Source organism: Augochlora pura, chromosome 8 (assembly GCF_028453695.1).
Source record: "Augochlora pura isolate Apur16 chromosome 8, APUR_v2.2.1, whole genome shotgun sequence".
Lineage (NCBI taxonomy): Eukaryota > Metazoa > Arthropoda > Insecta > Hymenoptera > Halictidae > Augochlora > Augochlora pura.
This window is the reverse complement of record NC_135779.1, coordinates 4,193,474-4,207,321: the sequence shown is the minus strand read 5'-3', so window position 1 is coordinate 4,207,321 and position 13,848 is coordinate 4,193,474. Positions and strand designations below refer to the sequence as shown.

The following is a 13,848-nucleotide window of genomic DNA, read 5'->3' as shown; positions in this document are numbered from 1 at the left end:
GTAACGAAACGCTTGATACGTTCTCTTTCAGCCTCTCTTACCCTTTTAAGTCTCTCTTCGTATCGCCTGTATGTATCGATTACTGTTGTTTATATTGTATTGTATCCGCAGCATCTCAGCACACGCCCGACAATAGCTGCGAGTCCGACGACGACTGCAACGACACAGAAGCCTGTGTCGATGGGTCCTGCGTTGATCCTTGCGTCGGCCACTGTCAATCGGTAGCTCGGTGTCGCGTTAAAGCACACAGGCCAATTTGCGGCTGCGACGATTCAGATGATCGTTGCAATGACACTAACACTACGCCTGCCGTTGAACACTCGACACTAGAATACACCGAGACATCTACACTATCGACGACCACACAGTCCGCAATTAGCACTGTGACTTCTTTCGAGGAGGTTTCGACCGTTCCGTACGCCGAAGAAAGCACACAAACTTCGATTGTAGATAAAGGTTCCACTTTGGCGACTACAGCTACCGAAGATTCTTCCGAGAGTGTCACAGTACAGATAACTGTTCCAGACAGTACTGTTTCTACTAGTAGCTCGTTCGAAGTACACACTGGTCCTGGTAGTTCCGAGGAAAGCACAGAAACTGTTTCTGTTGTAACTATGACAACTATGCCATCAACTGGCGAGGCAATAGAGACGACAGGTTTTGAGATCGCGACAACTTTGCGACCGGAAACTACAGAATACACGACTGAGGAAAGCACAGTAGGGACGGAGTCAATATCTCAAAATACAACGGATAATGTTGTGATAGTGACGCCGCTTACGTTTGACAGACACTCGTCACAGTCGCCTGTGGAAGAGATTTTCACAGTGACGGCTATTCCTGTATACACTATTGAAACACCGATACATGTTACAGAATCTGAAGATACAACTGTTCCATTAATTCCTACTGAAAGTTCTATGCTCGAAGAACATTCGACGGAAACGCAGGTCATTACAGAAGCTCCAGAGCAAACGACTACTGAAAAGGTTACTCTAGTTACTGTGACAGCACAATATCCTCTAGAAACTGAAGTTACTGAGTTAGAGCATGGGACAGTTACTGTCACTGCTCAATATCCTTTGATTCATGAGACAACCCTAGGATCTACAACCGAAATGGTTACGAGTGAAAAGTATACGACAGACGAAGGATATTTTACACGATACCCTGAAAATACTGAAAAGTATTATACCGATAGGACTACGCAACAATTCCTGACGAGTGAGCAGTATAGTACAGAACAGTCTTCAACAACTACACAATACCTTACAGAACAACCTTCGACAACTAAACAATATACTACAGAACAACCTACTACACCGGGACAATATTCGACAACTGAACAATACACTACAGAACAATATTCCACAACTAAACGGTACACTACAGAACAACCTACTACGCCGGAGCAATATTCAACGACAGAACAATACACTACACAACAACCTACTACGCTGGAACAATATTCAACAACTGAACAATACGCTACAGAACAATATTCAACAACTAAACAGTACACTACAGAACAACCTACTACGTCGGAACAATATTCTACAACTGAACAATACACTACAAAACAATATTCCACAACTAAACAGTACACTACAGAACAACCTACTACGCCGGAGCAATATTCAACAACAGAACAATACACTACACAACAACCTACTACGCTGGAACAATATTCAACAACTGAACAATACGCTACAGAACAATATTCAACAACTAAACAGTACACTACAGAACAGCCTACTACGTCGGAACAATATTCTACAACTGAACAATACACTACAAAACAATATTCCACAACTAAACAGTACACTACAGAACAACCTACTACGCCGGGGCAATATTCAACAACAGAACAATACACTACACAACAACCTACTACGCCGGAACAATATTCAACAACTGAACAATACACTACAGAACAACCTTCTACGCTAGAACAATATTCGACAACTGCACAATACACAACAGAGCAATATTCGACAACTGAACGATACCTAACAGAGCAATATTCGACAACAGAACAATACACTACAGAACAATCTTCGACCCCAGAACAGTATTCAACACCTACACAGTATACTACAGAGCAACTATTAATAACTGAACAGTACACCACAGAACAACAATTAACAACTGAACAGCACACTACAGAACATTATTTAACAACGGAACAGTATGCCACAGAAAAGCCTTCAACGACAGAATATTATTTAACAACTAAAGAACACTTTACAAAACCGTCAACTACCACCGAAGAAGTCGTCGATCAATCCTCAACAACAACTTCGATGATCGATCAGGTTACAGAAACATCTTCAACAACCGAACTACACTATACAGAATTCACTTCGACAACCGAACCGTATTCTACTGAACCCACTTCGACAACCGAATCGTATTCCACAGACCATACAACAAATACCGAACAGTACTCTACAGAAATGTACTCGACGACCGAACAACCTGAGACAACAACGCCCGAATCAGGGTGCGATATCTGTTCGAACGGTAGCTGTTCTTGCAAAACCGATGAACCGTGCACAGATAAGTCTAAATGCGAGGTACCGATCGATCGGCCCGTGTGCTTCAACCTAACAGTCGACCAGAGTACATCTAATTGTAGCGTACTCCCAGGTAAAGATCATTCTTGTCGGGAGTTTTTGTAAATGTTCTCGTGTTCACCAAACCAATGTGTCTCCACGAAAAACGTGTCTCCAGTGTGTTCTTCGTCGTATCCAGATGAAAATTGGTGGCAACCAATTCTGGAGAGTTGTTGCTTGGTCCGCAGACCCTTCGAGCTGTTCGGTCTCGATCGTGAATATTATACCGGAAGCGATACCGGGCAGGCATCGCGCACCAGTCGAATGTCTGACGTAGAAATTGTCAATTAGATTGCCGGCATCCAATGCTGACATGGACCTGCTGCATTAGCGCTCTTTGCATGCTGTACATTAATGTGCCTCTGCACGTGACCTCTTCTCGCTTATCTATCTGTAACAATTAATTGTAATGTTTCCGTAACGTACGCTTTCGAAGGAAATTATCAGCGACGATGCCATTCGATCATTTCAATAAGACACGCAGCTGAGAGTTTCCTACAAGAGCGAACATACTAACCACTACTTCTGGGCTTTACACAAGTAACACGAAAACCATTATATGTTTTAGGAATTAAGTGAATGTGTTTTCTGTGTTTATCATTATAGTGCACTCTTTATAATTTTTTTTTTTATTGAAAACGATTCTCGTTCAACGAAACCACTCGTTTACGATCGTTCGAAGGAATTGCTGGATAAATCCAGTTTGGAATCATTAAACGATACAAACATGTGGATCGCGTTTAGTGTTACGAATCGAAGGAATGCTGCTTCGAGGCTCTAATACTCTGTCCGTTCTGGTAGATACCAAATGCAGAACGCACGACGACTGTCTCTCCCAGCTGGCCTGCATAAACCAACAGTGCCTCAACCCGTGCACCGTCGAGAACCCGTGCGACTTCGTCGAAGTTTGCCACGTGCAAGACCACAGACCAGTTTGCGTGAAAGGTAGATCCCTACAGCGAAATTTCCGCTGTCCTTCCAACCTCCACAGGACTAATCAAACGTTCTCTACATTTCCACAGACGTACTGAACGACACCAATTGTCCTTACTGCCCGCCCGGCATGCAGTGCGACCCAGCATCCAACACATGCGTCAAAGGTTTGTACAGAAACGAGAACTCGAATCCTCCGCGCGTCTGTCTTGTCAGATCTGTAAATATGTACATACATACTGTACATATACATATATTGCGCGTCTACCGGCGTAATTTCGACATTTTCAGCGCACTCGATATCTTCTATCTTCCACGATTTTTATCTTTGTAGTCTTCAGTATTAGCTGTCGATATTTTCCTTCATTTTTCAATAGTTTTCTAAGAGAATCTTGAATTGTTTCTCATTGTTTGAGTACTTTTGTTACGGTCTTGAATCCGGCGCACTGATCGTTGTTTCATACAAGCTGATCTCCGCCTAAGCAGCGTCTTCGCACGCAAACTCGCGATTCCTTTTCTCTGTCCATCGTACCTGTGCACACTTTCTCGGGGCTATACGGGCTTCCTCAATCTTTCTCTAGCGGGTTGCACTAGCGACAAAGATTGCCCGTTGACTGCGGCGTGCATCGCGGGCACTTGCCAGGAACCCTGCCTGAACCGGAACCCCTGCGTCAAGAATGCAGTCTGCGTGAACTCGAACCATCGAGCAGAGTGCAGCTGCGACGACGGCTACCATGGAAACGGATTCCTCTATTGCGCAATGGGTAATTATCTCCTTATTAAGATGTCTCCTTAATATTTATCGAATGACTTATATTATATCTTTTTATTAAGAAATGAATAACATAAAAGAATACATAAAACAACTTCGGATTCTTTAAAGTAGAAGATTTAATGATGTCTTCTTTGAATCGAATCAATTTTTGATGAACAATTTTCATCGTTTTCTTCAGACGACGAAGGAAAGAACATCTGCCACTACAACGAGGATTGTCCACCAAGCAAGTACTGCGATCGTCTAAACAGACAATGCATCGATCCTTGCTTGGAGACAGATTGTGGCGAGAAGGCGATCTGTCAGCCAGTGAACCATCAAGCACAGTGCAAGTGTCTGTTAGGCTACGAAGGAAATCCTTTGATCGGTTGCACCGTGATATCCACGGATCCTTGCGTCCCGAATCCTTGCGGTTTGGACGCAATGTGCGAGAACGACAATGGCAATCCTGTCTGTTTCTGTCCGAAGGGCTTGACTGGTAATCCGTTCGAGCAATGCAGTAAGTAGCTTAGATGACTTCCTAATGTGAGACCTTCCATCGGTCTATTAATAACACTGACGATGCAGTTCCAGACGGCGACAATTGCCAAGGCAATCCGTGCGGAATCAACGCAGGCTGTCGTTTGGTAGCAGGTGACATCAGATGCTTCTGCCTGCCAGGTTACGAGGGTTATCCTCCTCTGACCCCATGCGTGTTGCCCAGTAACCCTTGCGACCCGTCGCCATGCGGACCCAACACCCAATGCACTCTTCTCCATAATGGGCTATCTAAGTGCACTTGCTTGCCCGGTTACATCGAAAGTCCCAATACGATCAGAGGATGTGTACCGAAAACCGACCAATGCGAGCCTAACCCTTGCGGCCTTGGTGCAAGCTGCGACGCGAACAGAATACCACCTTGCTACTGCCCCGAGAACACTGTCGGCAATCCTTACCAGAGCTGTGCATGTAAGTCTTCATTATCTGCTTGAATTGCTCGTTGCGAAGAACTATTGCAATATGGAGATTGTACATATTTTCAGCACCACCATCCAATGTTCACGATCCATGCTTGTTGATCCCTTGCGGCAAGAACGCGATCTGCATCAACGCGAACGGCATCGCCAGATGCGAATGCGTTCCACCGTACATGGGAAATCCTTACATGGACGGTTGCGAGGCCGAGTGCATCGTAAACCAGGACTGCGAATCTCATCTGGCCTGTTTTAATCAACACTGCAGAGATCCTTGTCCAGGCGTGTGCGGCGCTAATGCGAAGTGCGAGGTGGACAGCCATGTTCCTGTTTGCTCATGTCTGCCTGGATACACTGGAGATCCGTTCGGATCTTGCAAGATTGAGAAATCACGTAAGTCTTATGAACGAATTCAATGACGAGTGTAAAAATTAATTCATAATTTGCACTAATCGCAACTTGATAGAATAATATGAAAATGACAGCAATTAATTAAATTTTCAGCACTCCCGGCGCAGAATCCTTGCATGCCATCGCCCTGTGGTCCGCACAGCATCTGCCGTGTGATGAATGACCGTGCAGTCTGCTCTTGCAGTCCGGGATACCACGGCATACCTCCATCTTGTCGGCCAGAGTGTCTAGTTAGCTCCGATTGTCCTATACACTTAGCTTGCATAGGACAAAAGTGCAGCGACCCTTGCCCCGGCTTGTGCGGTCAGAATGCCTTATGTCAAGTCGTCAGCCACAATCCTCTTTGTAGTTGTCCTCCCGAGTTCACTGGAGATCCGTTCACTCAATGCGTTAAAGAAGGTAGAAGTCTACTTCTAGGAACTTTTGCTTTCTGCTGATTCGATATTCTAATCAATATTGCTCTCTTCTCAATAGTTGTACCGACACCTGGATCCAAGAACCCCTGTGTACCATCTCCCTGCGGACCAAACGCAGACTGCCGAGTGCAAGAGGATCATCCTGTCTGCACTTGCATCAGCGGCATGTTCGGAGCACCGCCGAACTGTAGGCCAGAGTGTCTGATCCATCAGGATTGTCCTAACTACCTCGCCTGTGTCCAGAAGAAGTGTGTGGATCCTTGCGCTGGATCTTGCGGATTCAACACGAACTGCACGGTCCAGAATCATCGACCCATGTGTCAGTGCTATAGTGGATACGAAGGGGATCCTTTCTCTGGGTGCAGCAAAGGTAGGCTTCTTGGTTCCTCCGAACTTGAGAAATCTTTCTACAGTGTTTTAATGATCTTTGATCGATTACGAATATTAAATCACTATCTTACATGCAACAGCTTCTTACCCGGTGTCATTACCTTGTGACCCATCGCCTTGCGGAGCGAATGCTGTTTGCAAAGAAAGAAACGGAGTCGGATCCTGCGCCTGTTTGCCTGACTATACCGGCGATCCTTACGCAGGATGCAGACCGGAATGTGTTCAGAATTCTGATTGCGCACAGTCGAAGGCTTGCATAAACAACAAATGCAAGGATCCTTGCCTGGGTGCTTGTGGATTGAACGCACAGTGTCAAGTTATCAACCATCAACCCGCTTGCAGCTGTTTGTCCGATTATACTGGCGATCCATTGAAATCCTGTCATTTGGCACCTGGTAAGCTTGCTGTTATAGCCATAATTATTATGTAATCTTCGCTTCGATCGAAATATTTATTTCATTTTCTGCAATTTTTAGTCACACCACTCCCGGGCGATCCATGTCAACCGTCTCCTTGCGGACCCTACAGCAACTGCCGAGTGATCGACAACCACGCAGTCTGCTCTTGCCAGCCGAACTACGTTGGTAGTCCACCGCAATGTCGTCCAGAATGTGTAGTCAGCACCGATTGCGCTCAGAACGCAGCTTGTATCCATCAGAAGTGTGGTGACCCTTGTGTGGGTACTTGTGGACAGAACGCCGACTGCCAAGTGATCAATCACAATCCTGTGTGCAGTTGTTCCTCCGGATACACCGGTGATCCGTTCTTCGGATGCGTCAAAGAACGTAAGGATCGCTCGGTCTTTCAAACGTGTACAGATCCAACGTGAGATCCGATTTATTCTGTTGTAATGTTACAGCTGAAGGCAAGATACCAGAATCAGAACCAAGTGGCAACCCATGTCTCCCATCGCCTTGCGGACCGAACTCTCAATGTCGCGTGATAGACGGCTTCCCTGCCTGTTCCTGCCTACCTAACTATGTAGGCAGAGCTCCCAACTGCCGACCGGAATGCGTCATCAACGAGGGCTGCCCCGGTAATTTGGCTTGCCAGAACGAACAGTGCGTCGATCCTTGCCCCGGCTCTTGCGGCATCAACACCTTCTGCAATGTCGTCAAACACAATCCTGTTTGCACCTGTAGCCCCGGATTCACTGGGGATCCATTCACCGAGTGCACTCTGATCGTGGAAGGTAGCGTATCCGAAATGTCCCAAAACTGTGATATCAAACATATGGAACGTTTTTATATCTTCAACTTTTTCTCATCTCACAGTACCCACTACCACAGAACAACCTCGGACACCATGCAACCCATCTCCTTGCGGTGCTAACGCAGTGTGCAATGAGAGGAATGGCGTAGGATCCTGCACATGTCTCTCAGAGTATATCGGCGATCCTTACACAGGCTGCAGACCTGAATGCGTTACGAACACCGACTGCGATCGCGATAAGGCATGCTTGAACAACAAGTGCGTGAACCCTTGCCCCGACACCTGCGGCCAGGGAGCTACCTGCAGAGTGGTGAACCACGCTCCATCCTGCTCCTGTCTACCAGGATACACAGGCGATCCTTTCAATGCTTGCGTCGGATTCGAGGACAGGCCTCAACCAATCCCGGAGAATCCTTGTGAGCCATCACCATGTGGACCCAACAGCAACTGTCGTGTTCACAACGAGCACGCCGTGTGTCTCTGCCAACCAGGATTCGTAGGCATACCACCAACCTGTCGTCCAGAGTGCACGGTCAGCTCCGAGTGTCCCCAGAACAAAGCGTGCATTGAGAACAAGTGCGCCGATCCTTGTCCAGGATCTTGCGGACTGAACACCAAATGTCTGACTGTGAACCACAATCCGATCTGCACCTGTGCACCTGGATTCACTGGCAATCCATTGGTTCAATGCACTAGACACAACATATCCGATGTGCCGGGCAAGGGAGCTGAAAACCCGTGCTCTCCGAATCCTTGCGGACCAAACTCTCAGTGCAGAGTGATCGGTTCTCAGCCAGCTTGCTCATGTCTGCTTAACTTCATTGGACGTCCTCCGAACTGCAGGCCAGAATGTACCGATAACTCCGAGTGCTTCCACTCGGCCGCTTGCATCAACCAACGCTGCAAGAACCCTTGTCCTGGAGCTTGCGGGGAACTGGCCAGGTGCAATGTTCAGAACCATCTCCCCATCTGCACTTGTCCTGAGGGCTACGAAGGCGATGCTTCTGTCAGATGCACTTTGGCACCGAGTCCGAGTAAGTTTTCATTTTTTCTTGATCTACTTGGCCGTATTTATTATCGTTATTACCTGATTAGCGACAGACATCAGCGTGGCTAATCCATGCTCGCCGAATCCTTGCGGTCCTAATGCTCAGTGCCGCGAGAGGAACGGCGCTGGAGCTTGCGCCTGTCCTCCAGATCTGATCGGCGATCCTTACGACAACGATAGAGGATGTCACAGAGAGTGCGAGTCGAACAACGACTGTGCTCCACAGTTGGCTTGCACTGGGTTCAAGTGCACCGATCCTTGTCCAAGCACTTGCGGTACTTTGTCCATCTGCAATGTTCAGCAACACGTACCTATGTGCACTTGCCCTCCTGGATACACGGGAGACCCGTATTTCGCTTGTGAGATTAGGGAAATGTCGAGTAAGTTTGTTAACCAACTGCGAAGAATTATCAAAATTTGCTATTATTAATCGAGTATTTTGTTTCGATTGGAGGATGAATGTAGTGGTTGACATTTATTTCTGCAAATGCTTTTTCAGAAGGACCTCCGTTAGATCCATGCTCGCCATCGCCCTGCGGACCCAACAGCAAGTGTCGCGAAGTGAATGGACAAGCTGTGTGCACCTGTCTCCCAGATTACAGCGGAATTCCACCAAGTTGCAGACCGGAATGTGTCGCAAACGGTGAATGTCCGCCTCATTTGGCCTGCTTGAACAAGAAATGTACTGATCCTTGTCCGAACACCTGTGGACTGAGAGCTCAGTGCACCACCAAGAATCATAATCCCATTTGTTCGTGTCCTGTTGGATTCACTGGTGATCCTTTCACTCAGTGTTCGCTTATCGGTGAGACTTCATTCTGGAGATAAACAGAGATCATATTTACGCACTTATTGTTCGTCAAAGAATTTACAAACTTTTTCGTTCATTGTTTAGCTTTCAACATTACAACCGGCACGGAACGCCCGCCATCATGCACTCCGTCGCCCTGTGGACCAAACTCTCTCTGCCAAGTTATATCCGGAAATCCTGCGTGTTCATGTCTGCCAAATTACATTGGAGTTCCTCCCGAGTGTAGGCCAGAGTGCATTCTAAGCTCCGAGTGCAAGAGCCACCTTGCTTGCGTCAATCAGAAGTGTCAGGATCCTTGTGTGGGCTCCTGCGGAGTGAACGCTCAGTGCCATGTCCTCAATCACATACCTGTGTGCACTTGCATGGTTGGATTCACCGGTGATCCGTTCACGCAATGCATCATCCTTCCTCCGAGTAAGAACACCATTCACTCTATTGTACATGAATGCCCAAAGTTTTGGAGTTATCTATTACAAATGTTTCCTTTAGCCACGTTGCCACCAGTAAGCGACCCCTGTAGCCCATCACCTTGCGGACCCAACGCTCTCTGCACGAATGGCGACTGCCAGTGTCTCCCAGAATACATTGGCAATCCTTACGAAGCCTGCCGTCCGGAATGCGTTCTCAATCTGGAATGTCCTCGCGACAGGACCTGCTTGCGAAACAAGTGCAAGGATCCCTGTCCAGGAGCTTGCGGTCAAAACGCCCTGTGCGACATCATCAACCACATACCCAGCTGCTCTTGTCCTCCTGGATATGTCGGAGATCCTTTCGTCAGCTGTCGTATCCAGCCCCAAGGTGAATAAAAACCCGACGCAAGGATATTAATGGTTTCACTCGAGAATTCAACTTTTCTTAACTGCATAATCTGTTACAGTTCCAATGCCATCGAGGGACCCGTGCTCTCCATCACCCTGTGGACCGAACAGCCAGTGTCGCAACGTAGAGGACCATGCAGTCTGTTCCTGTCTGCAAGGATACCTCGGATCCCCACCATCCTGCAGACCAGAGTGTGTAGTCAGCTCGGAGTGTCCACCGACTCGAGCCTGCGTTAACAAGAAGTGCACAGATCCCTGCTTAGGCTCCTGCGGTCTGAACGCGAGGTGCGAAGTGATAAATCATTCGCCGATCTGCAGTTGCTTGCCTGGCCAAACTGGAGATCCTTTCAAGAGTTGCTACGATATGCAGAGTAAGAACGGCTGTCATTACGACTGTCATTAAAATATATTAATATTCATAACAGATATACTTATAATTAAATCTGTTCAGCCATGCCAGATTCCAAGGACACTGGAGACCCCTGCAACCCGTCACCCTGCGGACCGAATGCCCAGTGTCAGGATGTCAACGGCTATCCATCTTGCTCTTGCCTGCCCACATATATAGGAACCCCGCCATCTTGTCGTCCAGAGTGTCTAATCAATCCCGACTGCCCTACCGACAAGGCCTGCATCAATTCAAAGTGCACGGATCCCTGTCCGGGATCCTGCGCGGAGAACGCCAAGTGCATCGTTGTCAACCATGCTGTTATATGTACCTGTACTGGTGGATTCACTGGGAATCCGTTCGTGCAGTGTGTCGAGCTGGAAGGTATGTTTGTGATAAGCGATTTGAAAATTAATTTCTATCGTTACATATTTAAACAAATTGATTTTGTTCAGAGGAAGCAATCAATCCCTGCGAGCCCTCACCTTGCGGTCCCAACGCAGTCTGTCAACAACGCGACAACGTCGGGGCCTGCATATGCATCGACGACTACCACGGCAATCCTTACGAAGGCTGCCAACCAGAGTGCATTCTCAGCTCGGACTGTCCGACGAACAAAGCCTGTGTGCGGAACAAGTGCGAGGATCCTTGTCCAGGAATATGCGGAGTCAGAGCTCAGTGCTCTGTCATCAACCACATTCCAACGTGTACCTGTGAACCTGGCTATGTGGGAGATCCGTTTACCATCTGCAACGTACCAATAGTAGCAGACACGGAGGCTACAGTTTTAGACCCTTGCAGTCCATCACCATGTGGACCAAACAGCTTATGCAGAGCTGTGAACGAACAAGCTGTCTGCATCTGTCAGGAGAACTTCATCGGAACTCCCCCGAATTGCAGGCCCGAGTGCGTCGTTAACTCTGAATGCCCACAGAATAGAGCTTGCTACAAGCATAAGTGCACGGATCCTTGTCCGGGAACTTGTGGAGTCGGAGCAAACTGTCGTGTCATCAATCATAATCCGCTGTGCAGTTGTCCACAGGGCACTACCGGAGATCCGTTCTCTAGATGCTTCCCGCAGACAGGTTATTACTATTGCGATCTTGTAATAATATCAGACACATTATTATCTTGGATGTCTAATTGTCTGCTTATCTGTTTTCTTCCCAGTCACGCCGATTCCACCGATTGGTGATCCATGTGCTCCAAGTCCATGCGGACTTTATGCTGAATGCAGAGCGATCGGTGATCAAGCTGCCTGCTCCTGTCTGAAGAATTATATCGGACTACCACCGAACTGTCGACCGGAGTGTGTTGTCAACACGGACTGTCCATCGAACCAGGCTTGCATTTCCGAGAAGTGTCGAGATCCTTGTGTCGGCTCCTGTGGCCAAAACGCGGATTGCCGGGTGCAGAATCACATTCCTGTTTGCCTCTGTCAACCGGAATACACTGGCGATCCTTTCACCCTGTGCACGCAACTAATGAGTGAGAACCTAATTTCTTTAGATTTTTAGAACACTATTATAATTATTTTCAAGTTACAATAATCTTATATTAAAGTACATTCGCCTACCTTTAATTTGAGTTCTTGGGGATTCGATAATGACTATGTTTTCTTAGTAATGAGAATGGAAATTTTATGCATGCGTGTGCTTCTTTTTACAGAACAACCGAAAGTACCTGAAGACCTATGCAACCCATCCCCTTGCGGACCGAACGCAGAATGCGAGGAGGGTAATTGCAAGTGTCTGCAAAATTACTTCGGCGATCCCTATTCCTACTGTCGACCGGAATGCACTATGAACTCAGACTGTTCTCGAGTGAAAGCATGCGTCAATCATTATTGCGTGGATCCTTGCGTGGGCACATGTGGCACGAGTGCGCGTTGCGATGTTGTCAATCACATCCCAATGTGCAGCTGTCCCCCAGGCACCACTGGAGATCCATTCACTCTGTGCCGACCGCACATAGCTGACGGTATGTTAACCTTAATGACACTTAGGCTGCTGATTTTATACATTTCTGGCTTCCTAAAACTCTGTATTAGAAAATATCAATTATGATATCTGCCTCATTGTAACTAAAATTTTTCTCTCTATTTTCAAGAACCCAGAAAACAGCCCTGCACCCCATCACCTTGCGGTGCAAACAGCATCTGCAAAGTGATAAACGATCATGCAGTCTGCTCCTGTCAGCCAGGATTGATTGGCAGTCCACCAGCCTGCAGACCCGAGTGCATAGTCAGCGCTGACTGTCCTTTGACTCAAGCTTGCCTCAGCAACAAGTGTCAGGATCCGTGTCCTGGTACCTGTGGACAGAACTCCAAGTGCCATGTCGTTAACCATAATCCAATATGTAGCTGCTACGAGGGACATACCGGTGATCCTTTCACTAGATGTTACCCGATGCCCAGTGAGTATTATAATTTAATATATTAGAATGAGTTCTACATATTTATCCGCGGTTATTTGCAAAGCAGTAAAGATGTTTAAAGAATTAAAAGACATTGTTCAGCTTATTAAAGTCATTCTGTATCTACCCCCACAATTGTCAGATTGGTTCTTCTCAGTATAATGCATCGAAATCTCGGAAGCTAAACAACGTTTTTCGTAATTGTCACAGGAGAGCCTCCAAGACCAGTGAACCCGTGCCAGCCATCGCCATGCGGTCCCAACGCGGAGTGTCAAGTGCGCGGTGAGAGTCCCGTGTGTTCGTGTACACAAAATTACATCGGTGTGCCGCCTAATTGCCGGCCCGAGTGTACGATCAATCCGGAGTGTCCGCCGCACTTAGCGTGTTTGCAACAGAAGTGTCGCGATCCGTGTGTCGGTTTGTGCGGTTCGAACGCGCAGTGTTCGGTCGTGAACCATCAGGCGGTATGCGCCTGCACCGAAGGCTATACCGGCAATCCATTCAGCGTTTGCGAACCAGTGTCCAAGGGTGAGTTCACTTCAACAGAATCGCTGTCAATCATTTATCTTTTGCTCCTTTTATCGCAAACTCTCGCCGATCGCATGCGGGCGACGCAGGTAAGTGCTTGACCGCTCCTCTCGTAACGTCATCCAGTCTATCTCA

The 13,848-nt window shown here is 47.3% G+C and overlaps 1 protein-coding gene across 1 annotated transcript in view; it reads left to right on the top strand.

Moving 5' to 3' along the window:
- Nucleotides 1–13,848, top strand: part of Dpy (fibrillin-like protein dumpy) — a gene marked incomplete at its 5' end in the record, with an annotated part of 87,896 nt that overhangs the window by 21,012 nt on the left and 53,036 nt on the right. The window contains 25 exons of the mRNA XM_078189303.1: nucleotides 112–1,121; nucleotides 1,188–2,649; nucleotides 3,417–3,560; nucleotides 3,638–3,715; nucleotides 4,130–4,312; nucleotides 4,502–4,822; nucleotides 4,891–5,271; nucleotides 5,346–5,669; nucleotides 5,781–6,086; nucleotides 6,162–6,473; nucleotides 6,574–6,888; nucleotides 6,970–7,278; nucleotides 7,353–7,685; nucleotides 7,768–8,739; nucleotides 8,801–9,133; nucleotides 9,253–9,558; nucleotides 9,649–9,978; nucleotides 10,054–10,362; nucleotides 10,442–10,753; nucleotides 10,834–11,154; nucleotides 11,226–11,855; nucleotides 11,941–12,258; nucleotides 12,439–12,750; nucleotides 12,880–13,185; nucleotides 13,396–13,713. Coding sequence (XP_078045429.1) covers nucleotides 112–1,121; nucleotides 1,188–2,649; nucleotides 3,417–3,560; nucleotides 3,638–3,715; nucleotides 4,130–4,312; nucleotides 4,502–4,822; nucleotides 4,891–5,271; nucleotides 5,346–5,669; nucleotides 5,781–6,086; nucleotides 6,162–6,473; nucleotides 6,574–6,888; nucleotides 6,970–7,278; nucleotides 7,353–7,685; nucleotides 7,768–8,739; nucleotides 8,801–9,133; nucleotides 9,253–9,558; nucleotides 9,649–9,978; nucleotides 10,054–10,362; nucleotides 10,442–10,753; nucleotides 10,834–11,154; nucleotides 11,226–11,855; nucleotides 11,941–12,258; nucleotides 12,439–12,750; nucleotides 12,880–13,185; nucleotides 13,396–13,713 — 10,245 coding nt within the window. The remainder of the gene's footprint in view (nucleotides 1–111; nucleotides 1,122–1,187; nucleotides 2,650–3,416; nucleotides 3,561–3,637; nucleotides 3,716–4,129; nucleotides 4,313–4,501; nucleotides 4,823–4,890; nucleotides 5,272–5,345; nucleotides 5,670–5,780; nucleotides 6,087–6,161; nucleotides 6,474–6,573; nucleotides 6,889–6,969; nucleotides 7,279–7,352; nucleotides 7,686–7,767; nucleotides 8,740–8,800; nucleotides 9,134–9,252; nucleotides 9,559–9,648; nucleotides 9,979–10,053; nucleotides 10,363–10,441; nucleotides 10,754–10,833; nucleotides 11,155–11,225; nucleotides 11,856–11,940; nucleotides 12,259–12,438; nucleotides 12,751–12,879; nucleotides 13,186–13,395; nucleotides 13,714–13,848) is intronic.